The sequence below is a fragment of the Parus major genome, chromosome 13, assembly GCF_001522545.3.
Source record: "Parus major isolate Abel chromosome 13, Parus_major1.1, whole genome shotgun sequence".
NCBI lineage: Eukaryota > Metazoa > Chordata > Aves > Passeriformes > Paridae > Parus > Parus major.
The window spans coordinates 1769498-1783219 of NC_031782.1; the positions used below are offsets into that span (position 1 = coordinate 1769498).

The 13722-nt window shown below is 53.3% G+C and overlaps 1 protein-coding gene across 1 annotated transcript in view; it reads right to left on the reverse strand.

Moving 5' to 3' along the window:
* ADRB2 (adrenoceptor beta 2) overlaps window positions 1–8617 on the reverse strand; it is a 22377-nt gene extending 13760 nt beyond the window's left edge. The window contains exon 1 of the mRNA XM_015642243.3: window positions 7234–8617. Within this exon, the coding sequence (XP_015497729.1) occupies window positions 7234–8407 (1174 nt within the window). The 5' untranslated portion in view covers window positions 8408–8617. The remainder of the gene's footprint in view (window positions 1–7233) is intronic.
* Window positions 8618–13722: the final 5105 nt, after the last annotated feature.

Consider the following 13722-nt stretch of genomic DNA (forward strand, 5'->3'; position numbering starts at 1 on the left):
ATATAATATATAATATATAATATATAATATATAATATATAATATATAACATAATATAAAATACATAATATATAATGATTATATACTATATGCTATATAATAATTATCTTTTATATATTATATTGTTTATATAATATAATATGTAATATGTAATGTATTTTTTATATATTTATATATTTATATATTTATATATATATTTTTATATATATATATATATTTTTGCATCTGACGTGTTTTGGAGGTGCCTGGTGCAGTCTCTCCCTGTCCCAGCTCAACAACAATTCCCAGCTGTTGTTTCTGGAAAGGAGAAGCCAGGCACAGCATCCTGTGCTGCTAAGGCTCCTTGGTGGGCTGAAGTGGCACCAAGGACACAAAATCCTTGCCATTGGCACCTGCTGGGCTGGCACCCTGCTCTGCAGCACTGGTGTTCTCTCCTCAGCCCCACCTGAAGCGAGAGGGACAGCAGGACACCAGCACAGGCCAGGAGGTCGGACACCTCTCCAAAGAAACACCTCCATGAGCTTTTCCAGGAGGAAACACCCTGGGGAGGGCAGGAGTGTCCCACACCGTGCTGCTGCCACCCCGATCCTGCAGGACCTCATCACCTTCCATCCCAAACTCCAAAGCCCCAGGGCTGGGGAGGCTGCAGCTCCCTCCCAGCCCCAGGGGAAGCTGGCACTGCTGAGCACCAACAGAGGATTAAACCCTCCCAGCTGCTGGAAGCCAGGGCAGCACAGGAGCCATCCACTGTTGCCAGTCCAAACAGAGAAGCAGGTGGGTTTTCAATCCCCTGCAGATCCTGATGGGAGAGGGGAAAACCCATCTCACACCCCCCCTGCCCACTGCCAGGGCTCAAAGCACTGAGAAATGAAGGAAATTTTTGTCCACATTATGTTTCCTCCCTGCTCCTTGAGGTGTTGGCTTTCTTTAATGAGGCCTGAAGAATTCACTGGGAAAATGTTGGGAAATAAGTTTAAGCAAGGACACTTGACTACAGCATAAATACCATAAATCCTCTTTATTTAAAACACGTCAGTCAATAGGACCTGCAATAAATACTCTGAGATTTGAACATACAGATCTTCATCTCTGGATTTATTTGGCACAGCAAACCCTTTACATTTCCTTGTTTATGTACAGCTCCACGTATTGCTATATATAGATAATGGATATACACACACATATATCTGTATATGCACTTGTGCAAAAACGACTCTACCAAGGACAGGAAAGAAGTGAATATTTCCCAATCTACTCTCCCTGGCACTGCCAATATTGCACAGAAATTCAGCTGTGGATTCTCCTGCCACAGGGAAAATGGGAAAACTGAAATTGCATGCATGAAGAAGCAGCAAATCCACTTATTTTTTCAGGATGGAGAAAGTTTAAAAAAATCTCTCTTAAATACTGTGCACCTTTACACACAGCAATTCCAACTGCCAGATCCAGGGGGATGGGGGTTGTGTCCTGCTCTTACAACACTCCAGGAAAGAGAATTTCCTTCCAAGCTGTGGAAACTCCAGTTTCCAGCTCTGTCTGGAGCCGGGCTGCGTCCTTAAAACCCCAGCGGAGCTGGCTGGGCTTTGTTTGTGCCAGGCAAACACGAGAGGAGAACAGGGAGAGGTTGTTCCACTGTAGGAACAGCATCTCCCAGGAGCCAGTGCTGGTGGGATATTCCTGCTCTGGAATATGACAAAAAGCACCTCCAGGTTGCTGTGGGTGCAGCTGCTGCCCCACAGAAATGTTTTGGTGAGGGGGTGTAGCCAAGCATCAGCATCCTCAAAGCCCGGGCTCATTGCAAAATGCTCTCTCTGCCCCCAGCAAGAGACATCAGTGCTGGAGTTTGCTTTCAGCAGAGCTCCAATAAATTCAGAACAAGGGGGAGAAATGCTGGGGCTGCTGGGTTGAAGTCTCAGAGAGAGCCAAGCTTTCACACTGGAAGAGATTCTTGGGAGGGAGGAGATGCCGAGGTGGCCACGGAGCAGAGAAACCGAGCAAAGTGTGGAAACAGCGAGGAAAGGAACCCTCACCTTGCAAAACACCGATCTCAGGGAGCCTGGAGTGGCTCTGCCCGTCTGCTGAGAAAACAGGACAGCTTTTCACAAGAGCCTGCCCTGAACCTGCAGAACTGCTCTGGCTCCTGTTCCCATTGCAGACCCCGGGAATCACCAAACAGGGGGGTCAGGCAGGGGCTGGCACCTCTGCACAGGCAGCTGGGGAGGGGAACACGGGGGCAGCGCTGTGACAAGAGCAGCAGCACCTTCCCCAAATCCCCCTTCCATCCCCAGAGCCCAGGGACAGCGCCAGGCACAGCAAGCTCAGTTTTCCTGCTGCTTTTAGGGGGCACTTTGACAGAGAGCAGGGAAGGGAACAGGCGAGGCAGGCCCTCCTCCCTCCTGCCACAGGAATGAACGTGCTCATAAACCCATCTCCTTGGGAAATGGATTCATCACCCAGGGAAAATAAACACTGAGAGGCAGAGGGCTGGCAAAGGGAGGGACAAAACCTTTGCCTCGGTCTGTGGGGTTTGAGACTCCTGGCAGCAGGAGATGGAATTAAAGGTGCAGGAGCAGCCTGTGCCCATGTGCTGGATGAGCCAGCAGGGGAGAAAACAGGGCTGGAAAGACAGAGAGTTTTGTCTGGAATTCAGGGAAAAAAGGAGAGTCTAGGACCTTTGGAAAGGGGGCAGGAAATTTAGGATAAAGTTGCAGGGAGATGCAGGGAGAAAAGTTGGAGGGAACAAATCCCAGCTAGAATTTAATCTGGCTGCTGCCAGAAAACAGAATTAAAAATGCTCCTAGAAATACATTGGCAAGAGAAGGATGGCTGAGGAGAACCTTCATCCTCTACTGGGGAAACACAAAGGGAGAGGCTGAAGTACTCAATGCCTTCTTTTACTGTTAAAGGTCTCAGCCTTTAACAGTAAAACCAGTTGTACCCCCTGAGCTGGAAAACATCTCCTGTGACAGGATGACCACTCCATGGATGAGGAAGAGGCTGTGAAGGATGCCTACCTGGATTTAATTAAGCTTTGACACCTTTTCCCACAGCATTCTCCTGGAGAAACTGAATTCCTTTAACTTGGATGGGTCCATTCTTCACTGGGATAAACCTGACAGGGTTAAAAGCCCAGAGAGTGGGGATGGAATAAATCCCAGGGCTCACTTTTGGGCCCAGTCTCGTTTAATATCTTTATCAATGATCTGGATGAGGAGGTTGAGTACATCCTCACAAAATCCCTAGACCACATTAAACTGGAGGGGAATGCTGACTTGCTGGAGGGCAGGACAGCTCTGCAGAGGGATCTGCATCAATGGGAACGCTGGGTTCAAGTTGAACTCGACCTCCAAGGCCCTTTCCAGCCTAAAAGGGTCTGTGATTCTACACCAGAAAGATGCTGGGAGATAAAGTGGGGGCACAAACACACCCTTATAGTAAATAAACCCTGAAATAAGCTCTGCAAAGCCCAGCAGCTGTGAGGGGGCAGAGCTCACACATCCGCTCCCTCTGCGGGCTCTCCGTCCCACACTCCTAATCCCTGACCCTTTTCAAACATTGGGGGGCATTTAGGGACTGAAATCTCTGCTGTGCTGGGGCCTCACCTTCACCTGAACCCCATGGTGGGGTTCCAGGGCTAAGCCCTGACACCCCAGGACAGTGCAAGATGCACCTGTGGGCAGTGCTGGGCTGCAGGAATTGCTGATCAGTTTGGGGTATCAGGCACTTTGGGAACAGCCAGTCCTAAAAAGGCATTTGAGCCACGCTTCCAGGTGTGATCTGCACCCAGAGCCTTTTCCTTCTGCTCATTTCCACATCTCCCAGTGCCACAGCTAGCGGCATTTCCAGCCCTGGCTGCCCAGGAATGCTCCCAAGAGGAAAAGGATTGGAGTAACCCAGGAGCTTTCTGTTCTGGGGATGAAGCAAAGACAACCCTGATGTGGAAAGTGCAGCTGCCCCAGCCCCAGGCAGCAGCCACAGCCAGGGCAGTATTTTGTAACAACACCCAAGCTGTGTTTGTGACGTTCACTTTGCCAAGACTTTAAAAACAAAAACAATCTGCTTGGCTAAAGTGGATAAAAGCAGTGGATGTAGGGCCAAGCTCCAGCTGGCTGCACACCATCCCCTGGGGGCTGAGTCCCCTCTGTGTCCCCACCTCTGTGGCAGGGGCACGAGGTACAAGCCAGCAGCACAGCATTTGCTTTAGCCTGCTCTGTTTGCAGGGAGAATTTAATATTTGTCACTGATCTCCCTCGAATGAAGTCACCACTGTGTATTTTATCACTGTGGCTTTAACCTGAGCCAACTCTGCCAGTGTAAAATCCTAAAATCCAATTTAAACAGCAACTCCTGACTTCAATGCTCCATTTTTAAATGCTTCTATAAAACTATCTTTTTAATATAAAATATTTTAACAGGACAAAGCTTTTTCTTTCCAGCCATGGAAAGGTTTGGCTTTGGTGGTGCCATAATATTTTTTCCTCCAATATTTCTTTCTTTTGATTCCAGCTGCCCCCAGAACTGCACAGTTAATATTTCACCAGTTTTACTAATGTTGCCTTAGAGGAAAGAAATCAGTTCTTCAACACCCAGACTCCACTGCAAGCTTGAGGTTTCCTCACACTGCAGCTGAACTTTGCAGTACCGAGGTCATTTGTCCAGTGCAAACAACCCAAAATTCCCTTTCCCTTCCACGCCCACGTGCTCTGGATGCTGGAGTGGGTTCTGCAAATAATCACTTGCTCATCTCTCAGCTTTGGCTTCCCACAGCCACAGTATCTGAAGTAAGAAGAGGAAACCAAAAGAAGAGAACAATTATTTGGACAACAAACCCCTCTCCACAAGTGCTACCGAAATGCAAGTAATTCATCATAGTGAAAATACAAACCACAACAGGGATGTGGGCGTGGGAATTCTCTGTGCCAGAGGGTCCTGCCTCAAACTGGTGAGGATTTGAGCCTGCTGGGGGCTGTCCTGACCCCCCATCACTGCGGGAAACCTTGTCCCTGTGTGCCCTGAGCATTGCAGAATAGAAAGTGATTGCCAAGAGTCAGAATGCAGGAGGATGGAAAACACAGCAGATATGGATCTCTGCAATCGAGAGGTTAATTCTCATTTCCCCTGAATGCTATTTGAGAATGCCAGCTTGTGCTGAGCTCAATTGCACCTGCAGCCCTGGAGTGAGTACCTACACTGAGTGAGTACCTACACTGAGTGTGCTCCTACACCGAGTGTGCCCCTACACCAAGGATGCTCCTGCCCCAGCTCCACACCTCTCTCACCTCTCGGTGCTTGTGCAACACGAAGCAAACAGCACCAGCTGCCAGCCCTGCGTGTCCCCTGCCCAGCAGCCTGGAGCTGTTTATGTGGCAGTGTCACCGTGTCACCTCTGGCATCCCTGCCAAGGCTGCAGGTGAGGGCACAGGCAGGCAGAGGGTGAGGGAAGGGCTCTCAGCCACATTCCCTGTCCTTGCTGCAGGGCTGAGCTGCAAAGAGAACGAGAGGAACCAAGCCAGTCGCAGGGGTAAAGGAGGAGAGGGGTCTTAGAGCTGCTCCTCCTTCCCAGCGCCCTTCTAAAGCAGGATCAGGACCACTTTGGGAAAGAAAAAAAGGAGGAGAAGGAGTTCCCAGAGTCTTGGTTTTACCCTGAGGGGTGTGAGAGCTCCAGGAGTTTGTCCCCACACCTTGCAGCAGCAGTGACACCCTCCGTGCTCCCTGCCCAGCCGGGGGGATTCCCTCCAGCCCTGGCGGCACCAGCGCTCGGGGAGGGTCCCGAGAGCGGCCAAAGCCACACGGAGCCTGCGGGGGGGTGTCGGTATCCAGAAACCCCCTCCACCCCATCCCAGCTCCGGCTCCTCCTGCCCCAAAGCCCCTCTGCCTCCTCCTGCCGTGGGGACTCAGCCCCGGGCTGCTCACTCGTCACCCACCCAGGTCTCCCGGGGCACAGCGACCCCCACACCCCCAAACTGACCCGACAATGCCACCAACACTCCCGTGGTGTGGGGCGAGCGCCTGGAAATGCGGGGGCTCCGCACGGCTCAGCACCCCCGAGCACCTCCCGAGCATCCCCCAAGCATCCCCCGGGACTCCACGGTCCTTGGAGCGCCGAGAGGTCCCGGGAGAAGCTTTTCCTGCACTTTTCCTGAGTATTCCTGGAAGAACCCGGCACTTGCACACCCTCCAGCTTGTCACACCGGCCCCAAATCGCTGCTCCCCTCCAGCCAGGGACTGTCCTGTCCTGCCCTGTCCTGCCCTGTCCGGGGACACCTGGCAGAGCCTGGCACACGGGACAAAACCCCCTCCGCACCCAGCCCAAGTGACCTGCAGCCGTCCGGCGGTCGGAGCGGCGCTTCCAAGGTGCCACGGAAAATCCAAATCCTCCTCCCCTCCCACCTCGCTGTCATCCGAGCCTTGTAGTTCAACAAACCGGGCGCTTTACAAGCTTTTGGTTGGACGCAAAGCGCTGGGCTGTGATTGTAGCCGCGTGTCACCCGACTTCCCAGTGCCACATTCCTGAGTCCCACAGTCACAGCCTCACATTCCAGGCAAACGCTACGCTTATTTCTAGTATTTATTTTTTGTTTTTTTTCCCCCCTGCAGAAAGTCCTGGCAAAGCCAAAGCCCAGAGAGCGCTGGCAGTTTCTGGGCTGTGATCAAACTGTCCCGGCAGCGCCGAGCTGCGCTCAGCCCCGCTCCCTGCATCCCTTCCCCGCCGGCTCGTCGCAGATCAGATCCAGGGGTTTTGCCATCTCCGCACACTGCCGGGGCTGGACAATGCTGCCACCCTCGCCCCAGGTGCCCTCCTGGCCCGGAGGGCTCCCACAGCCGCCAGCGGGGTTGTGAGAAGGGGACCGGGAGCGGTCCCGGCGGTGCAGGGGGGGTCCAGCCCCGCTCCCAGCAAGGTCATGAGGTAGTTCAGTCCCAGGCCAGTTCAGTCCCGGCCACGGCCAGAAAGTCCCGTCTGGGACGAGCATTCTGCAGAGCCTCGCATCCCCCACCCCGCTAAGGGACCCCCGGCTGGCGCCCCAAACCGGGGGGGAGCTGCCCGCAGCCCCTCCGCCCTGCCAGGGGCCAGCCCCGCTTTGCACACTTTGAGTTTGGGCTTTCCCGTTCGGTTTTAGGCGCTCTCTATTAAAGAATCACTGCTGTTATTTATCAAAGGAGGTTGATTTTCCTCGAAAAGGCTCCTCTGTGCGACCCCCAGAGCCCCCAGCACCCTCCCCGCCGGGCACAGTACCTTTGCCGTGCAAAAAGTCCTCGGGGCGAGGGAAGGAGCCCTCCTGGCAGAGCAAGTGGCAGGTTTTATCCGTGGCCAGGGGGTAGCCGTTCTCCTCCTCGTTGTAGTCGCTCCTGCCGTTGCTGTTGGAGTAGCCGTTCGCGTACATCTTCAGGGCGGACCTGCGCAGGCACAGCAGCTCCTGGAAGGCGTACCTGAAGTCGGGGCTCCGGCAGTAGATCAGGGGGTTGAAGGCAGAGTTGATGTAGCCCAGCCAGTTCAAGAGGATGTACACGTACTTGGGAATGATGTTGTCCTGGATGACGTGCACGATGTTGACAATGAAGAAGGGCAGCCAGCACAGCGTGAAGGTGCCCATGATGATGCCCAGGGTTTTGAGAGCCTTGTGCTCCTTCAAGAAGAACTTGGAGGAGCGGCGGTTCCCGGCTCCCCCTTTCTGCTCCTGCTCCTTGTTCTGGGTGTGAAACCTCCCCTCGCTCCTGTCTATCTTCTGCAGCTGCTTCTTGGCCACCTGGAAGACCCTGGCATACACGAAGACCATGACGACGAGGGGCAGGTAGAAGGAGATGATGGAGGAGGCAATGGCGTAGGCTTGGTTGGTGAAGAAGTCGCAGCACATCTCATTCTCGTAGCAGCGGATGGCGTCCTCGTGCTCCGCCCGGTACCAGTGCATCTGGATGGGCAGGAAGGAGGTCAGGCCCGACACCACCCACACCACCAGGATGACCACGCGCGCCTTGCCCTTGGTCAGCAGGCTCTGGTACTTGAACGGGGAGGTGATGGCGAAGTACCGGTCCACGGCGATGACGCACAGGGTCTCGATGCTGGCCGTGACACACAGCACGTCCAAAGAGGTCCAGAACTCGCACCAGAAGTTCCCAAACTTCCACATCTCCATGATGATGTGGCAGGCACCGAAGGGCACCACGGCCAGCCCCATGACCAGGTCGGCGCAGGCCAGCGAGGTGATGAAGTAGTTGGTGACGGTCTGCAGGCGCTGGAAGCGGGCGATGGCCGTGATCACCAGCACGTTGCCGAAGACGATGGCCAGCACGATCACCGACATCAGGATGCCCATGCCCACCATCCACACGTCCCGGGACACCGTGGGGTCGGCGGCGCTCTGGTTGGTGCTGGCGTTGCCGCCGGGCAGCTCCGTCCCCGCCGCGGCCATGGCCCGGCGACAGCCCCGGCCGGGGCTCGGCTCAGCTCAGGGCTCGGCAGCCGCGGCGCCGCTCCGGGAGCCGCGCATACGGGACAGGTGCGGGGCGGGTGCGGGGCCGCTCCGCTGGGGCAGCTGGCACCGCTCCCGTCCCGTCCCGTCCCGGCAGTGTCCCGGCCCGTGTCCCGGCCCGTGTCCCGGCCCGTGTCCCGGCCCGTGTCCCGGCCCGTGTCCCGGCCCGTGTCCCAGCCCGTGTCCCAGCCCGTTAGGCGCCGCGGAGCTTTTAAGTGACAGCAGCCCGTGACATCAGCCCGCCGCAGCCAATGGCAGCCGGCACCGCACCCGGAGCCCCCCCGCACCCCGCGGCCACCCCCGCCTGCCCCACGCGCGTCCCCGCCCCGTGCGCTGCATCCCTGCACCGTGTCCTGCATCCCCGCATCGTGTCCTGCAGCCCTGCACCGTGTGCTGCATCCCTGCACCGTGTCCTGCATCCCCGCACCGTGTCCTGCATCCCCGCACCGTGTGCTGCATCCCTGCACCGTGTCCTGCGTTCCCGCCCTGTCCCCGCACCGTGTGCTGCATCCCCGCACCGTGTGCTGCATCCCTGCCGTGTCCCCGCACCGTGTCCTGCATCCCTGCACCGTGTGCTGCATCCCCGCACCGTGTCCTGCATCCCCGCCGTGTCCCCGCACCGTGTCCTGCATCCCTGCACCGTGTCCTGCATCCCTGCACCGTGTCCTGCATCCCTGCACCGTGTCCTGCATCCCCGTACTTGCGGTGTTCTCTTGTCCCCCGCCCCACTTGTCCCTGTGCCTCCTGCCCGCGGTGCCACACGTGCTCTCCTTGTGCCATCAATGTCCCTGCCCGGAGGTGTCCCCACCCCGCCCATGCCCCCCCACCGTGTGCTCCCTGCGTGTCACCAGAGCCAGGAAAATCCCGAGGGCTCTGGGGCTCCTGGTGGTGGTGAACCCCTGGCACCCCGTGGTCGTTGGTGACACCTCGTGACAGGATGTCACCCAGCTCCCTCGGTCCCCAGCTCAGTTTTGTGGGGTGAATCCAAGTGAAGCAGCCACAGAAATCCCAGAGCTCACCCCTTAAGTGTCCTGGGAGCACTGACCAGGCAGGGAATGACCACTGGACACTGTGGCTGGCCACTCTGCAGCCAGGCACGTGGTCAGAGCCAGACACTGTCACGAGCATTTCCCTCCAAAACAAACAAATTTGCTAAATAAGGGCTAAGGAATCCCGAAAACTTCCTTTTAGCCTGACAGGAGATAACGCTGCCTCTGGAGTTTCATTTCTGCCACCCCTCTGAAGCAACGCTGCTCTCCCAGAGACACATCTCACTCTGCTGGCCCTGGGTGCTTTCAGAGCTGAAAGCTGTGGTTCTTAAACTGCCCTGTAGCACAGAAAGGGAGAAAATAAAGAATTGTTTTGGCCAAATTACCCCAATGGCACCAGCAGCAGCTGCAGGTCAGTCCCTGGATGATGGATCCCTGAAGGATGCAGCTCTGTGGTCCTCCCAGGGCACAGGCAGTGCCAGACTCTGCCTTTTTCAGCAATTAAACACTTAGCAAATCTTGTTTGTAACTCATCAGCTCTTGGGCTCTGATGTGTTTTCATGATTCTGACTCATTTTTCCCACAGTACTGGGGTGCCAGGACAGGCTCCCCCCTGTCCCCTCTGTCCCCACCACAGCTGGCAGTCCATGTCGTGCCTCGGCTGTGCTGGGGGTATTTATAGAGAAGGGAGGAAGTTCTGTGGTTTAAACCAGAGGGGCAGATGAGGTACTGGAATCAGGAAATGAGATTAAAGGCAGTTTCAGGGCTATGAAGTGTCCATCTTAGCAGGGACCTCCCTGCTCGCTCTTCCCACACTTCAGGGGTTGGAAAAGTGAACAGACAAGGAACAGGAGCTCCAGAAGTCACCCCACTGCAGACATCTGGGAACGCAGGGGCGCTGGGAGGAGCTAATGACCTCAGCTAATGACCTGGAGCTTCCCCTGCCCCTAAGATAAAGAAAATAAACGGGGCCATCACTCCCTCCACACACACCCGGGCAGAGCTGGGACCTGCAGGGTTCGGTTTGTGCCACCGAGGCTCCCACAGACCTCAGCCTGGCAGGGCTGTGGCTCACCGGGGCTCAGGGAACACGGGCTGGGTGCAATATCCATTCCCACCCTCTGCCCCAGGCCAGCAGCGCTCACCTGGCAGGGAAAACACAGCCAAAACCCCCTGGAAAAGCAGGGATGCAGAGGAGATGCAGCACTGAGAGCGAGGAGCACAAGGAGAAGGAAAAGCAGAAATTTTGGGAGCTACACCTCATCCTCAGCTCCCTGTTCCCCCTTTTTTTGTAAGAGCTGATGTGACAGCTCTGGGAAGCACTCGAGGTGTCAGGCAGTGACCAGGTGAGTTTGCTGGGCTGTTTCTGAGTATTCTGACACCAAACCCAACAAATTTAGTCCCCTATCCTAATAAACATATGGATATTGATCCTCCAGATGTTCAGCCCTGCAGGCAGCACAGGGCCCTGGCGGGAGCAGAAGCAGAAGCAGATTTGGGGATGTGAGAGAGACAAAAGCCAGTTCTCTGCTTTGCAACAAGTGTTTTATCCAAGGCATCTCTGTCTCTGGCAGCCCCTCTCCAGAGGATTCTGTAAATCTGTGGCTCAGGGTGCAGGGATCAGCCAGCCCAGATTTTACAGCTCGATATTTTGTCTTTGTTGTCCTCTGTTGAAAGAAATCTCAGCCTGGGCTTTGGTTACGAGGCTGAGCCGGAGGAAGCAGGGCAAGGCTGATTTTTGTTCCTTGATTTTCTCCCTCGATTTCCTCTTTGGCAATCTTTGCTCATATTTTAGGTGTGGCAGGGTTGGGCCCAGGGCTTGAGATGATTTTTGTCTTTGACTACACAGCCGTGGCCCTCAGTGAGTTGGACAAGTGACCACAGGTTCAAAAATAAGAGGCAGGAATTTGCCCCACATAAAAATAAATTCCATTACCCCAAGTCTCACTGGCTTTTGAGATCTGCATGACTTTACCTGTGCTTTTGAGTAATCATTAGATTTCCATCAGGTTTGAGGCTTCATATTGGAGCAAATACAATACCAAACCTCTGAGATGTTATGAACACAGTTCAGTTTGAATTTTTTTGTAGGGGAGAGCCCCAAAATGGCTTTTTCTGGGCTCCTTGGGCTTGCAGGGTATCAAAACCAGACAGATCTCATTTGTTTCGTGGCCCTGGTGCTTTGTCATCACGCTGATCTTTTCCCTTTTCATAATTGGATGTGTGCTCCCTCCTCACTGAGTGACATTTGAAGAGCAGACTGTGGGATCAATGAGAAAGCAGGGCTGGGAGAGAGAAATAATCACTTTTATCAGCCCAGCTGACATAATTGGAATAAACAGCCGGGCTTTTGGGCATGGAAGACTTTCCTGAGGACTGTGAGGAGCAGGATGCTGGCCTGCCCAGATGTTTATCACACTCTGGAATTAGGCAGCATGGCCAGATCAGGCTCTTGGTGAGAGCTTGGAAGTGACAATCCTCAACAAAAACAGAATTTGGAGGCAGAGGAATTTGTGCAATTGCTCTGAATGCGGGGAAGCTGCGGGGAGGGTGTGAGGAGGCAGCAGCAGGATGCAGAGAGCAGGGAGGGATCGCTCCTCGCAGGCTGGGAGGCTGCAGAAGGGGAATTTGTCACACATGGCAGGATTTTGAGTGGCTTCTGCCCCATCACCCCCACCCAGCAGCTCAGAGGGGACACAGCCAGGTGCAGTGGGGTCACCTTAACGCAACCACAAATTCCCAGGAGCCTGGGCTGGAGTTGCACGCTCATGGTGCGAGGCCAAGGCTGATTCCAAAACAAATGCACCAAATCTTGCCTGAATTTTAGGTTCCTTCTGGTTTAAAACCTTTTCCCTGCCTTTCTCCCAGGGTCTTGAGCTGCTCAGACAATTCTTAGTATCATTAAGCAGGAGGTGAATTATGTGGCACCTGCACTGGTGTAAAGCTCTGGCTCCCATAAATAGCGGCCATGGATACAGGAGATATTCCATGGGAACAACACAGGGAGCTCTGCCCTCTCCACCTCTCCCTCCAGGAGGGTCTGCTGTGCCCCCAGGGTGAGAACACACGTCCCTGTGTGCAGCGAGGACAAACCTCCACCTCACTCCTAATTTTAGAAGGCTCCTCCATGAGCTGATAGGAAAAGGAACTCCGGGTGCTGGAATATGTGCGGAGTCCAAGAGGAAATTTGGTTTTTCCTGAGAGCTTTCTTATCAAATCTGCCTTTGTATCAAACCCAAAATAGCTGAGTGGCTGCTGAGCTTAGCCTCAGCTCCAGGGGGGTGGATTGAGGAGGAATTGCTGTAGGGATGTTCTTCATCTGGGACAGACCCAAGAGGGTTTAATTTGGTTTAATCACTTTTTCCTCCTGGATCCCAAGGACCTTTGCAGTCATTGTGCCCATGATTTTCTGTTTTCCCTCAATGAAACACAGTCAACCATTCCTTATTTCTCCAGGCATATTCACTGGTGTCTGTTCTTTTGGAGCAACTTCACAAGATAACAACTTTGGGTTTCTCTGTGGCTGCAGCATAAAGGCTCCCTAAAAACCTTGCTGGAAAAAGAAAATAACTGTTCCAAAGTGGCTTAGGTTAATTGCTGGAATTCTTTGTAAAGCCCCAGCCTGGCTGTACCGTGGGTTTTACACAGACACTGGACAGTTCCAGTGGGAATTATCCCGGGAATTTTGCTCTGAGTGTGGAAATGAATGGATGTCCTAAAAAAAGTCACCGGCTGAGTTCTGCAAGATTTGGGGACCAGAGGATCCTTAAAAAGTGACTGAGTTTGAGAAAAACCATCAGACTGAGAATCCTGGACACAGCCACCCCCAGACCATGCAAAGACAGTTGTTTAATTGGCTGCCATCAACTAATTTGCTTAATTGGGGGCTGAGTCTGGTGACAAGAAGGGTGGGAAACACAAATTCCCTCTTCTCTTTCCCACCTCAGCCTGGCCCTGATCCTTGCTCTGGGGGAATTCTCCAGCCCATTCCTAATTTTTATGTGTTTTATGTGTTTTATATATGTTTTTATATGTTTTTATGTGTTTTATATATGTTTTATATATGTTTTTTACGTTTTTATATATTTTTATATGTTTTTTTATGTTTTTATATGTTTTTATATGTTTTTATGTATGTTTTTATATGTTTTTATATGTTTTATATTTGTTTTTATATGTTTTTTATGTTTTTTATGTTTTATTTGTTTTTATTTGTTTTATATATGTTTTATATATGTTTTATATATGTTTTATATATGTTTTTAT